This window comes from Toxotes jaculatrix, chromosome 21 (genome assembly GCF_017976425.1).
Source record: "Toxotes jaculatrix isolate fToxJac2 chromosome 21, fToxJac2.pri, whole genome shotgun sequence".
In the NCBI taxonomy this organism is placed as follows: domain Eukaryota; kingdom Metazoa; phylum Chordata; class Actinopteri; family Toxotidae; genus Toxotes; species Toxotes jaculatrix.
Window position 1 is genome coordinate 6,343,919 of NC_054414.1, and position 14,074 is coordinate 6,357,992.

The 14,074-nt window shown below is 42.6% G+C and overlaps 1 protein-coding gene across 1 annotated transcript; it reads left to right on the forward strand.

Annotated features, from left to right (window-relative positions):
• Nucleotides 1–7,133: 7,133 nt before the first annotated feature.
• On the forward strand, nucleotides 7,134–12,234 carry gdf10b (growth differentiation factor 10b). Its single transcript, XM_041067269.1, has 3 exons — nucleotides 7,134–7,572; nucleotides 8,959–9,857; nucleotides 10,514–12,234. The coding sequence occupies exons 1-3, from the start codon at nucleotides 7,284–7,286 to the stop codon at nucleotides 10,703–10,705; spliced, it is 1,380 nt and encodes a 459-aa protein (XP_040923203.1). The 5' UTR covers nucleotides 7,134–7,283; the 3' UTR covers nucleotides 10,706–12,234.
• The last annotated feature ends 1,840 nt before the right edge of the window (nucleotides 12,235–14,074 follow it).

Genomic DNA, 14,074 nt, shown 5'->3' on the forward strand with positions numbered 1-14,074 from the left:
ATCTGTGCTCTGAGTGCCCGATGCCTCCTTTTCTCTTTCACTCATCAGCTCTCAGAGACAGGAAGCAATTCACTAACCCCCATCATCACCACTCCAGTTGTTCCTGTCTCCAGCACTTTGGCGAGCCATTTTGATAAATACCACGACAACTCATGTACATCGAGCCCAGCCATACCATATTAGCCTCAATATGATAGAGTGTGTGAATGTGGAGCTCAAATCTAGGGCCCCTGACTGAGTATGGTGCAGGATCCTCTTAAATCCCTTCAAAAAGCGAGCATTCCCTCATGGATTCATGAAAAGAGCCCATTTATAGACATGAAAAAAAGGTCCGTTTCAACAGACTTTAAGTGCAGCGGCCAAGGAAAACAATGTGCCTGGCCAGAAAAACTGAAGTCTGTACTGCACCGACTTAATTCCATTCTCTCGCATGAAAAGAGAATAAAAAGTTCGGGGCTGGCTGGAAAACTCGCTGTGTCCGAATTGTGTGCGACTGACAGAGGCACTGACATACAAAGTATCACTCTGCACGAAAATCAACTTGAGGCTAAATCACACCGCAGGCTGCCTCAGCAGGGCCAGAGTACGTCACAGTGATATGACAAGTGATTTATGGACAGCACAGCCAAAACGCTGAAAACAGCACTGAGAGAAAACGTGAGAGGGAAGTGGAGAGGCAGAGCGAGAAATAAGCAGACTGGGAAAGGGAGAGAATAAAAAAAAAAGAAAGTATACAAAGACGGAGAAATAAAGTGAGGGGAAGAGAGGGAGAAAGATGGAGAGCGCTTGGTGCCAGTCGTCAGTCCATTCGGTCCATTAATGTGGAGAGTAACGGCCTCACTGACTGAGGGATGATGGGAAATGGCCTCTCCTGTAGGGTAGCCCTTGAAGTGATGTATAGTTGTGAGGACAGAGCACAGCGCTCCATGTCTGAGTTTGCCTTCCTCTGCTCATCATGGGCATAAACAACGGGGGGCCTTTACTGTAATAAGAGGGCACTTTCACAATACAGAGCCAAAGCAAACTTAAGTATATGAACTTTATTATATGAGTATGACAGCAGCCAGGATTTTAAGGCTGGTAGCCACAGGACAAGGCAGCTTCAGCCGTCCTCTGTCCTCCCCTCTGACAAAACAACGGCATAGTCTGGAGGTAGTTAACAAGGTGAAGCCTAGTGCGAGTACAGGTCTGCCCCTGGAGTGTGAAATCAACTGGAGTGCCTGGTGCTTCGAACCGTTCCTACTGGCAAACAAAGATATGCAATCATGGCTGGCTTTTAAAATACAGCTGTTCCAGAAGCCTGAGATGTGAATAATAGGTGCAATTTGAGATCGTTGTCAATTTTTCAAATAACTGACAAACACGTCGCGGATGATTGTTCTCAGACGGGGGCCTCTGCGGAGGAATTGCCAAAACAACTCGCTGAGAGAAAATTGCAGTCTTGAAAACACTCGAGGAGGAGTGATCACCATTTACTAATGAAAGCTCTTCTCATGGGAGACATTCAGACTCATCTGTCACACGGTCACAGATTGACACTTGGTTTAGAGAGAGTTTGTAAGGTTTGGGCCTCAGCTGTAAAGACTCCTCCCCGTTTTCTTTTGATTAGTGACAGTAAGATCTAAGTGAGCCCCTTACAGCAAACTCGTTCTTCGAACATGCGTGCTGGCGTGTCTGCAACTTTTCAAGCCTCTTTGCGCCTGTCTGTCTTTGGTTTTTGAGTTCAGCACCTACAGCCTCAATCTTAAGATCTGGTTTCTCACTTTCCTTTCGTACAAAGGGATTTCCCCAACTCCTTGTTCCTGACCATAATGAAACTAAATTTCCTCTTTAAAGTCAATCCATCTTCTGGCCTACAGTGCAGTACATCAACCATTGGATCAGACACTAAGACACAATGGGAACCTAGCTTTGTTATAGAAAGAAAAAACAATCCACAAAAGTATTTTCCTAATTGGGCCGCTTGAGGAAAAGCGTGTCAGGGCTGAAATCCATCACGCTGATTGCTGGCCTTGTCTGTGTGGAGCCACATGGGGGTGGTGCTGTGTGGGGTTTGTTGGGGTTCTTGTGGTTTTGGATTCTGCACATGCTAGTTGGATCTCGGGAGGGAAGCCCTCGCGCGGCCCGAGAGCAGCTCATTACCTCGGTTAGTCATCAGTCCCACTGTCTGCTGCGGGATGATAAATGAGCAGGTCCTCATGTGTGGCTCTGACAGCCCCATGGCATAAGGTCAAGCTGACATCTATCGAGGGGCACACACAGCAGCGAGGCCGAGCAAGAAACAACCACACTCTTTCTGGGAATTTAAACACAACCTCCAGCGGCTATACTGGAGGTGTTCTCTGGCAGCACAAGTTGTGTGAACAGTTGATGTTTCTAAAAGTATAACTTCAGATCCAACTCAATAGAGCTGAACTGTTATTTCTCAATTTATGAATTTAAATTTATTTCAGATCCCTGATGTTTCTTTTATATCTAAAGGAAGACAACATTTTTATCCCTTAAACAGTCAGACACACACAGAAAATACTGCCCAAACTCAAGTACAACAGCACAATCTGTTTTATGGGTGCACAGTCATCACCAGACACGTACACATGCTCTGGGTCTGTCACACTACGCCGGTGACGCTTCTGTCACTGAGCTGCCAAGGTGCTGCATGAATGAATAAATGTGGTCTCGTTCTCCTATGTGTCCTAATATGTCAGTCGTTGTTTTTTCACCATAAAGTCTGGCAAATTGCGGTGATTTGCGGTCATAAATTTGTCATGCACAAGTTTCCCCTCTGACTCCAGCAGACATTCCTCTTTCAGCTGGCACTGCTGCGACTACTTGCAACACTAATGCATGAGACAACCGGATATCTCCAGGACAGAGCCAGAGGGGTGTGTGTGTCTGTGTGTGTGTGTGTGTGTGTGGGTGTGTGTGTGTGTGGACCTGTCATTCTTGCTTGAGTGATGCTGATGTGAGCTGAAGTGGCATGACTGTGGCTCTCTATGAGGGAGGTATGGCACAGAATCCAGACTGGAGTGGGACGTGTGTGTGTGTGTGTGTGTGTGTGTGTGTGTGTGTCTGTGTGCGTGTGTGCGTGAGTGTGTGTGTGTGTGTGGATGGTTTGGCAGACATCAGATGAGGGGATGTCATGGCCTTCAGACTCTCTCACACACACACACACAAACACAAACATCCATATCCAACAGCAGTGAGCATGAATGGTCATTCAGCTCCAGCCAGCTAGTATGAAAACAAGTCAAAGGGAGGAAGAGGAGGAGGAAAAGGGGGAGGATGAAGGATGGGGTCTCAAGCCAAAAGAAACACGGTGGGCTTGTCTGTCCTCCTCCCTGTCCTGACGAGCACCCCAGGCAAATATTCTGTGAATGAGAGCATATCATGGGGGCCTACGCTTCCATTTCATTCTGTAAAGGAGAAGAAGGAGGAGGAGGAGGAGGCGGTGGTGGTGGTGGTGAAGAGGTGATTCATCCATGATGTCATACGAGATGAAAAATTTTAAATGAGTCTCAATGTGCAAAAGAGGACATGAATTTTGGCCTGCTTCTTGGTCTGGTACTTCTATTACTGACTTCTAGTACTGTACAACAGTGCTGATTCTCAACCTTTTCAAGCTAAGTGCTCACTCACACTGCTCGGGTTTCATCCTTTTTCTCTGTCTGTTTGTGTGTTCAAAGTAAATTCTTCCATAAGCAGCTATGGTGATTCTTGAGTGGAGTTATAATCCTTAAGATTTTCATGCAATCAAAATTCATTTTACACTGTTTATATTCAGCATTTCTTCAGCAAGAGGAATTCAGTAAGTTTACATTCTGTAAAAACATTGTTATTCTGGTCTTTTTGAAATCAGTATAGTTTTCAGTGTATTTCCCAAAATGCTGAAGCTTTAACTGACCAAACGTAGAGGACATGATGAGCTGGGATATTTTCTGTACAAGTGCAAAGGGGAAAGGAGGTTAAAACGTTGTTATTCCACTGGTTTATTCATAGATCAAGTGAAAAACTGCTCATGGAACATAAAGCCTCAAGCTTGTTTCAATATTTGTGCTCAAACACCTAATAATGACTATTTTTGCTACGTTCACTCTCTCTTTCTCTACACTTTCCATTTTGTTTAGAAGCTATATTGGTAACCAGGCTGACGTGTGTGGGACCCAGAGCCTGGACACAGCCCTTTGATCTCTGGCACCAAACCCACGATAATGAGGTGACTTTATGATCATTGAGAATTTATGCTCATTGGATACAACAGTTTTCAATTCAACAAATTATGGACCGTGTCTTTCTAAAGCTCCGGTCTGACATTTCCTCAGCTTCTCGTATGGCAGACGAGCTGTTAAGTGAGGGGTCTTACGAAGTTTGCTGTGGGTGTGACACATACTCTGAGGGGTTTAAATTACCTTTGAAGTGGCGGCTAATCACCGTGCTGAGCCAGTTTTGGATCAGTGGCTACAGCTGGTTAACCAGACGAGTCGATATGGAGCCCCGGAGCCTTTTGGTTGACGTATTTCCTCAAGGCAGGGTGGCACAATGTGGTGATAGCTGAAAATGAAACATCAATGGTAAATTTTCATCAAAAGAGATAAACACGGGATTCTCTCTAGAGCCAGCACTTTGCACCAGGGTTCAGCAGTGAATAGAAAGAGCAACACAATCACCACCCTGTCTGAAAATTAAGAATGTATACATCATATGCATAGAAACAGCTGGATGGAAACTTTTTATGCTTGGCTGAGGTGGGACAGTAGGCGTACCGATAAAAGCAAAATGCAAAAAAGTGCAATGGAAGCAGACATGTATATGTAACATGCACTGAAGCTTGAACTGGAGAGACCGAAAATAGTAGAAGACAAAACCATCGGATCTGTGTGGAGCAATAAAGAGCCTGTAACCTCCCAGGTTTGACTGCCACCCTTTTATCCCATCATAATGTCATAATGCAGCTTTCCCTTCTTCTGACTTAATGGCACCAGACGTGAGAATTAACACCATGTGTTTATCTTGACGCACTCAATTTGCATTTTCGTTTGCTGATTTTATTTAAATTCCGTTCAAATTTGTGTTATATCTGGATAGAAATCTACCTTGTTATAACACAGGTGAAGATTGAACTCCTTTCATTAGCTGTGAAGTGTAGCTTTGTCTGTTTGGGTTGTTATTTTACTTGCTGTATTTTCTGGAAGAACCTAGGAGGTGACAAAAATATAAATTTCAGTCAGAGACACTTACGTAAAGGAACTAGTCCGTTACAGCTAATGGTTACACAGTTAGATGTGGTGAAAAACACTTTGTTGGCAAGGACTGGATGTTACTAGTGATTGCCAGTGATTGTGAAGCATGAATGAAACAGTTGATGCCAATCAGCTAAAGCAAACTCAGCTTCACTGGTCTGCTTGGATGGAGGCTATGCTCAATTTCCTCAAGTTGCAAATGATGTAGACCTTTTGTCTCTGTATGTGCAAGATTCCTACACATACTGTTAAAGATTATGCACAGCAAAATCAATCATGAAGTCTTACAAGAGTTATAAGTGCTTGAAGTCTTAAACAACAAAACAGGAAGTTTGTCATTGCCATTCAGAATGAGCCATGTGAATATTTTATGATCTGCCACAGGGTTTGAGTTTAGGACCTGAAACTAAAGGTTAGGAAATGATCGAAACTAAAATTCAGCTGTTGGCAGCACACTGGGTGTAAACTGTGGTCTCCAATATCAAAGTCTTGCCCATCTTCCCCGAATTCATTCTAAAGAGGGTTTTGTGGAGCTAAAATAACATCAAGCTACTTTCAGGGCCCCAGATCCCAAGGGGCCGGTTGAAAATCAGGCCTTGGCCATTGCTTCTGAAAGAGAAGAGTCATTATTCGCATGACCACAAGACGCTGCTCATCAGGAAAATATAAGCCTGGGTCATTTTGCACACAAAAACATCACACCATCAAAAGAAAAAGCACAAGAGCAGCATTAGTTTCTCTAACTCCATGAAAACCAATTAGACAACCTCACGCTGAGTGATAACAGCGTTTGATTACTCCCTGGGAGGAGACAGATGCTATCTGGCTCTTTCGTTGAAGCAGCATGACCTTTAAACACACCAGCGTTTTACTGAAGGGGATCCCAGTCCCAGCAGAGTCCTTTATCTCTGATGTAGGACACAGTGGTGTCAAAGAGCCCCTTGTGATGCCCCTGAGGACCAGTAGGAGGTATTTTAATTGCTGTCTGACCCATGGTGGCTCTAGCCTGCTGCCATCTCACCACACAGGGAAACTATTATGCTACAGCAGAAACACAGAAAGTAGAGGAGACCCTGAAAAGATGTCCCGCGACTCCTTTTTCTTCTCTTGGCCATTTAGTTCTCGCTAAATGAACCTGTAAAGCTACAAAACGACAATGGTTCACCTTGAGGAACTACTCCCTGCCCGCCCATCAGTCAGTTAAGTCCCTGCCCACACACTTGTCACTCATCTTAACAAGAGATAACCATCTTCTGTAAAGTCTCCACATACTGCAAAATTCACAGCGGTGTTAGTGTTTACTTTTTTTTTTCATCACTCAAAGCTGATATGAATGTAAAGCAGCTTTTTAACAACCAAACTTAGTTAACTCCAGTTAGCACTCACATATAAACACAGGGAGAGTGTTGGTGTTCCACTGTTCATTTTTTTAATGTTCAATTTAAAAACAATAAGGGCAGCAAAGTATTTGTGTACATTTTTTGATGGAACTTCTGTGAACAAAATGAGGAAGCTGTTAGCTTTTTAGCTGCATGAAACCATCCACTTTTACATACTCCGCTGTCACTGGAGAATAAACTGCTCCACAAAAAATGAATGATTTGTAGACACACCTGACCCCCTCACATTCCTCTCAGTGATGGAGTACATTTATATTGCATATGTAACTCTTACTGTAAATATATTTACAGTAAAAGCTATTACTCTCATAGGAAGCTCCTCTGATCCAAACATTGGCTTTTATCAATACTCGTAAGCAGCTGATCTATAAAGGCTGCTTGGCTCTCGTTGGCTGTGCGCTCCGAGGCGTCACCATCTGTCATCCAGCAGGAGCGCTTCATGCATGCGTCCTTCCCCTCTGCTCCCATTGTAGAAACAGCTGTAGACCGTGAACCGTGGAGTGCGGGTCTGACACGGATTACCTGGATAACGGCTTAGAGGCTGGGTGGGCATCAACCGAGGAGAAACAGAAAAGGGAGCGTTTCTTTGATTCTTTAAAAATTTTCCAGAACACACATAAAAGTTTCACCAAGTTTCTTTTGAATGGGACTGTTTCCCTGGACTTCAGCCATGGCGAGACGGTTTGTTCACTTGCTGCATTTGTTTTTGATTCTGGAGTCCAGCTGGGGTAAACTCGTATCTGAGGATTTTGGTGAAGTCGTGCGTCAAGGTGCCGATGTCGCAGCGCCTGTATATCAGCGCGTCTTGGCGCACGAAAGCGCAAACCGGGACATGGTCTCCATCAACATGTTCAAAGTGTACGAGAAGTACAGTAAAGAGCCGCAGAGCCAGAGGGACGGAAACACCGTGAGAAGTTTTAAAGCTGTCCCGAGTGAGTGACCACACGAGTTCATTTCTTCCATGAACTGTGTTATCAGACTGAACAAAGCCGGTTTATCCTGGGGTTAGGTAGAGACCATAATGGTTAACAATTGTCACTACTCTCTGTTTAAATAAAAACCCTTCAGGTATCTTCAGATTACCTTTATTTTTTTAAACTAACGAATATTGTGCACATTGGGCATTTTGTTACACGGACTAAGCATTTGTCAGATTTTTAAAATAATAAAATAAAGTTTTTTTATATTCCTTTGTGATACTGAAATCATAATAATTTAATCAATCAACCAGTTCAGTACAGTTTCTGGTCATTTTAATACATCACAAGGAGTTCAGAAGCAAATTTTAAATAATACAAAATTAATTAGTATAACTATTTTTCTTCTTTACCCCATAAAAAGCTTTTAAATATAACTTATAACTTAAATATAACTGTATAATTTTTGTTGCACGGTTCACTACAGATCAACCATGTACAAACTGAAAATACAGGGGGAAAAAAGGCAGAAATTCAAATTAAACTTGAGAAGTCCACTCTAAAAATATCTGGACTTTATTATTTTATCAGTGGGACATCCTAAATGCAGGTGCTTTGTCAGTCACACGGCAGCTCTGACTTTCCTTTGGGCTAAACATCTTCACCTCCATGCTCCGTCACTGCTGTGATTTACTGAACTGGGGGACTTTAAGTCTCAAGCACTGTTATTTCCCCGGTAGCTGTAACAGCCTAGGTGTTAGACAAGAGCCTATTATCACACCCAGACACTGGCTGCACAGCGAAAAGCCTCAGAGGACCTCCTTCTCCTATAAGCATTTCCATATGCCTACTACAGACCTACTGGACTGATCCGGTGTTTGTCTTTCAGGCTGGAAGTGTGGGAGACAAGGTTCAACTTCAAGAGTAGAGCAACCTAGGATGAGGTTTTTGGTCATGCGTGAGGGAGGCACTTCACTGTGCTGCACTTCACATTTTCCATGCTGCTGCTGCTGCTGCTTCTGCTGATGTCAGTCAGATGTGTTGAGAAACATTTTGCGGAAGATGTATTGGATGCTGTTATTCATGTCAGTCAAACGTGTCAGAATGAGATGACGAAGGAGAAAAAAGAAGAGGGGACAACTGTTCAAGGCAGCAACTTGATCCCTTCAGTCGTCTTTGTTATTGTTCATTTCAAACTGCTTCAGCATCTGTTTGACAAAACATCTGTATGGCACATCGCTACTGATGAGTCCTTTTTAAAAAGCCATTAGACATTAAAAAAATGTGGAAGATAGAATGAAAATACAGGGTTTTTTAATTTTCTCAGATGTTTTACAACTTGAATATCTTTTTTTCTTGTCATCCTTCATTCTTCTTCTAATTTCTTTTCAAATCCCCCAGGAGTTTCACATGGCAAGGAAGTGTACCAGTTCAACCTGTCCTCCATCCAAGACTCAGAGCTCATCCTCTTCGCATCTTTTCACTTCCTCTACAAGCGGCCCCGCCACCACCAGCGACCGTGGCGTTTCCGAAGGCCCCGCCACCCATCCGGCGTCCTCCAGCATCCCCATCCTTCTTCTCCACAGCTCCTCTTCCATGGATCATCTCCAAACTCAGCTTTTGCAACACTGCTGGGAAACATAACTCTGACTCCTTTCAAGAAAGGCTCTTGGCAATCGAGGGATGTAACTGCGGTAGTGAAACATTCCAGGGATGTCAAAGAGCTGGTGGTAACGGTGGAGTTTGATATGGAGTTTGGGGCGCCTCGGAGGAGCCCCTACGGACAAGAGCGCCTCTCTCCAGCCAACCTGCCGTATATTCTGGTATACGCTGACGATCGAGCTATAGATGAGCCAAACAGCGTGGCTATGTCACTCCAGCGGTATGGGCCTTTCCCTGTAGGGGACGATGCATCCTCCTCAGCCTCAGCCTCAAGGATCCGGAGAGAGCTTCATCTCCAGATCCACACAAATGATATCCCACAAGTCCAGTTCAACACCTTGAAGAATCAGGAACTGTGGCAGAACACATATTTCCCAGCTAAAGCCAAAGCAGCGGTCAAACCAGGAAGGAAGCAGGGTCAGGAGAGCAGCGAGGGCCTGAATAAGCCACAGGTGCTGAGCTTCGATGAGAGGACGATGAAGAAGGCCAGGAGGAGACAGTGGAGCGAGCCGAGGGTTTGCTCCAGGAGGTACCTCAGGGTAGACTTCGCTGACATCGGCTGGAGCGAGTGGGTTTTGGCGCCAAAGGCATTTGATGCCTACTACTGCGCCGGGACCTGTGGGTTCCCCATCCCTAAGGTTAGCCAGACAAACGCTTAACTTTTACTTCTGGATTTATGTTCAGTATACTTGACGTTAGTAGATATTTGCTGGCCTAAGTTTCACATTGTGGTACTGATGTACACAACCTGGCAGTATTTATAAAAGAAGTCTTTACTTTAAGACTTCTGCAGTTGTGGATTAAAACAAAGTAAAATAAAAGGACTGTAAGTCAAATGTAAGGACTGCTTTACAATTCACCCATCCACACACACAGACACACACACTCTCACAGTGACAGCAGTGAACTACCATGCAAGATGCTGGCCTAACTATCAGGAACAACAGGCGATCGATATGTGGACAGGAGAAGCCTGCAATCAAAGCACTAACCATGTGATTTACACACTACACATTCGACAAAAACTAAAATGGTGATGATGATTTCATCTGTTAATAAAAGCCCTTAAACCAAAAGTCAAAAGAAAGGAAAACTGGAAATATTAAAAGTACACAACAGAAAATGCTGCATCGTAGATCAGGTTTGATGTTTGTGCTTTTGCACCTCAGGAACATTTATCAGTTTTTTTCATGCAGTAGTTAAACTGTTAAAAATGTTTTCTACCTGTATTATCATACAGTTTATGTTGTGTTGCTTTAATAAAAATGCCTGTTGCTGTCACTTGCCTCTTCAGGTGGTGCGGCCCTCCAATCACGCCACCATCCAGAGCATTGTCAGAGCTGTGGGAATCGTCCCCGGTGTCCCTGAACCGTGCTGCGTTCCAGAGAAGATGAGTCCTCTCAGCGTCCTTTTCCTCGACCCAAACAGGAATATGGTTCTCAAGGTTTACCCTGGCATGTCTGTGGATACCTGTGCCTGTCGATAGGGCTGGAGCCACGGGAGCCTCCAGAACTGCAACTGTTGGATCTGAAAAACAGTCAGAAGGACGTAACTGTAGATTGAGCATACAGCAGGAAGACACTTTTTCGATTAAAGGACAATTGTGGTGAAACACACCAGGACAACTGAGAGAAACTGGAACTAAAATGATATGACTGTCAGGGCTGCACTTCCCAAGTTTCCTTCTGAATACCTTTTTTTCTGAGATCTTGGAATTGTTTGTTTGACGTTTAGGTTTTCCCACTTATCTAACAGTTTTAATAGTCTTTTTGCGTTTGGTCCACATTCATTTATTTTTCCCCTTCTTCAAAAATAGCTGGATGTTGGGTTTCATTCAGAGCTCCTGCAGGTAAATTTCCATTGATTCCTTTCAGCTGTTTTTTTTTTCCTTTTTTGTTTTTGCTTCCATTTTACATTTGGAAAGATTTATAAAGTGATTTATGCCTGTTTTGATTTTGGAAAGCACTTGATTTGCTCTGGTCTCAGTCTGGACTGAACTGGACCTGGTTTTGGCATCTTCTCAGTCTCCACTTGACTACAGCTCTGTGAGAGAAACCTATACAGCCCTTTAGGCTTGCTTTTGATGAGCTCAGTGCCTGAAAACCCTTTGAGAACAGTATCCTGTGCTGCTTGCCATCTTTCACATTCAGCACAGACATATGGACAAACTGATGAACTGCACATGGACTCAGGAGGGTTTTGGACACAGGTAGAATGGCAGAACATTTACATTCCACCAATTAACCAAATGCAGCTACTAACACAAACTAAATGGTAGTTTTTGTAGTGGTGTCCCTTTAAGTGACACACTGATGTCATTGAACACCTCCCATATATTAGCAAGAAATGTTATTCATGCATGAGGGGTAGTAGCTTCTTTGAAATATATTTCAGTAGTCATTTGTTTATATCTTGTATATAATGTGTGTATTTTGTCACTGGGAACAGAAGCATTGTGTTGCATGTTTCTACTACAGCATAGAGAAGAAAATGGTGTGCTGCTGCCCCCTGCTGTGCATTTTGGAAAAGTTGAAGGTACTTCATAATTAACAAATCAAGAACTTAAAAGTATTTCCAGTGGCTATTTTTCCCTAATACATATATACTGTTTATTCAATAAGACATGTACAGTTTGTTATATGTACAGTATGATAAAAGATTTCCATAGTAATTAAAAAGGGATAAATATATCTAACCCTCTAACTGAATGGTTAAAAGTGCATTTGAATAATTTGATGTGTGCTTTAACAAACCACAGACATAATGTATTTGTGGTATAGAAATAAACTGAATTGTACATACAGCCAAAAATACTGTTGGCTTAGGTTTTATTTTTAAAAAGTATATAAGCATAGACATAGATGTGTACATTTGACATATACCTTACCGTAACTTACTGTATATCAATATAACATACAATAATATTATAATATCAACCATACATTTACATTAGATAACAATACAGTAGATTACAGTGATGTATTGTGCTAATCTTGCTTTTGTTTTGTTGTTTTATTAAATAACAGATTTTGGACAGTTATATGTGTCAAGTTCCCTGAATATGTTTCTTCTTTGAGAGAAAAGGACTAAATCTAAGTACAACTATTTTGTGGAATAAGTTACTTGCAAAGCCTTTTACATCCTGATATGAAATATATCCTGGAGGAAACACTTGGGACCTGAAAACAGAAAAACCTTTAATATAGGGAAAAAACACTGGCACACTGGCCGCTGCTTTCCTCAACAAATATCAATATCAGTCATCAAACACCATAGTGTATTGGCCAAACCTTAACTGAATTTAAGTGATTTTTACTACATATTTCTCAATCCAGTAATGAGATGACCACAGTTTCAAAACAAAGCAGTTCTCCCTGCTGTGTTTGTTTTCATCCTGTATGCCTACATTATTTACTGTATCCATGCCAGCAGATTTTGTCGTTGCCTTTCATCACTGATTGACTCCATGAAAGCACAGCCATAATGAAAGCATTTTTATGAAACGTGGCATGAACCAAGTACTGACTGACTTCATGGGTGAAAGACAGAAATTCCAAGATAGGCCGGACTCAGGCCAACGTCCCCAGACACATTGGCTTGTGGTTTGGACTCAAAATCCCCACAGGAACCTGGGGTAGACTCCCGCTATCCCGTCATCCATCTAGGACTTTCAGGATGTGGTGGTGAGGGCCACCACCTTCATGTCTTTGTATAGAAATAATTTTGCCTCTCATGCCTGTCAGATTTTAAAGATTCTAACTATCAGTCTGCATCAGTTCATGAACATTTTTCCATGTGGAGGTCCAAATGCTTTGCGACTGGTTGTTCTATGCCTAAAGTACACAGGAAGTGATGTATCCTGTGTTTCTTGTTTGCTTGGAATAAACAGAAGAACTTGGTAGTTAGTGAATGCCACCATGGATGAACAGAACACTAAAAGGAATTGGCCTACATAAAGTCAGCTGTATCCACTGTAGGAGAAACATGGGAGCATACCACCCTCACTACTTGACTGGGTGGGAAGTGCAGTACAGAAAAAAAAGGGATTGACTGTGGCCATCCCCTGTCTCTTCTCATAGTGCCACCAGCAGGTTTACATTTGTGGTTTTGTATTTTTATGCTCTATCAGGATGCAGTGTTGGTTTGTTGTGCTGCCAATTCACATTACAGAACATTGTTGATGCTGGGTGATGACTGCTCTCTGCTGAAAGCACCTTTAAGGTAAGCATACCTTAAAGGTGTGATGATAGTGGTGAAAGTGATGTCTCACTATCATCGCTTGGGACACCAGCACCTTTAAGGTACACTTACGCTTTAAGGTAAATGACTATAGTGTGTGAAATTAGATACGTAGTGTTCAAGTTACAGTGCTCCTTGTTGCATTGATGACTGCTCTGTGTAGCTGATTACAGAGGTTTATGGGATTATATCCTTTGACAATCTGGGTTTAATAAAGTAATAATAATAATAAAATTATCTTCCCCATCAGTGCTATTAAAAGTGTGTGGTCTTCCATGTGCAGTGGTTGGATGAAAGCTAAAAAAAAAAAAAAAAAAAGACTGGAAGAAACATTAGTAATAACGGTGGTAAAGAATGCAGTGTTCTGTTTTTGTGTTTGTTTGTGTTTTTTTCTTTTTTCAAGCAGTTTTGTTTCCACTGGCCAACAACATTTTCACCCTAAAGCTGGGAAAAGCCATTTTATGGAAATGTCTGCTTGTCAGTAACCTCACATTTTCCATTGCTTCCCTCATTATCGCCGTAAAGTGTTTACAGTGTCTTCATTAGCAGTCAGCCCTCTAATGATAACAAAGCTTAAAAGAAGGCATCAATGACGGTGATAAGCATGGCCAAGCTA

Bases quoted from the DNA above. Each gene is read 5' to 3' on its own strand.
- gdf10b (XM_041067269.1), top strand. From the start codon at position 7,284: ATGGGACTGTTTCCCTGGACTTCAGCCATGGCGAGACGGTTTGTTCAC. The intron at 7,573-8,958 runs GTGAGTGACCAC...CAAATCCCCCAG, and splicing joins AAGTTTTAAAGCTGTCCCGA to GAGTTTCACATGGCAAGGAA. The intron at 9,858-10,513 runs GTTAGCCAGACA...TTGCCTCTTCAG, and splicing joins GTGGGTTCCCCATCCCTAAG to GTGGTGCGGCCCTCCAATCA.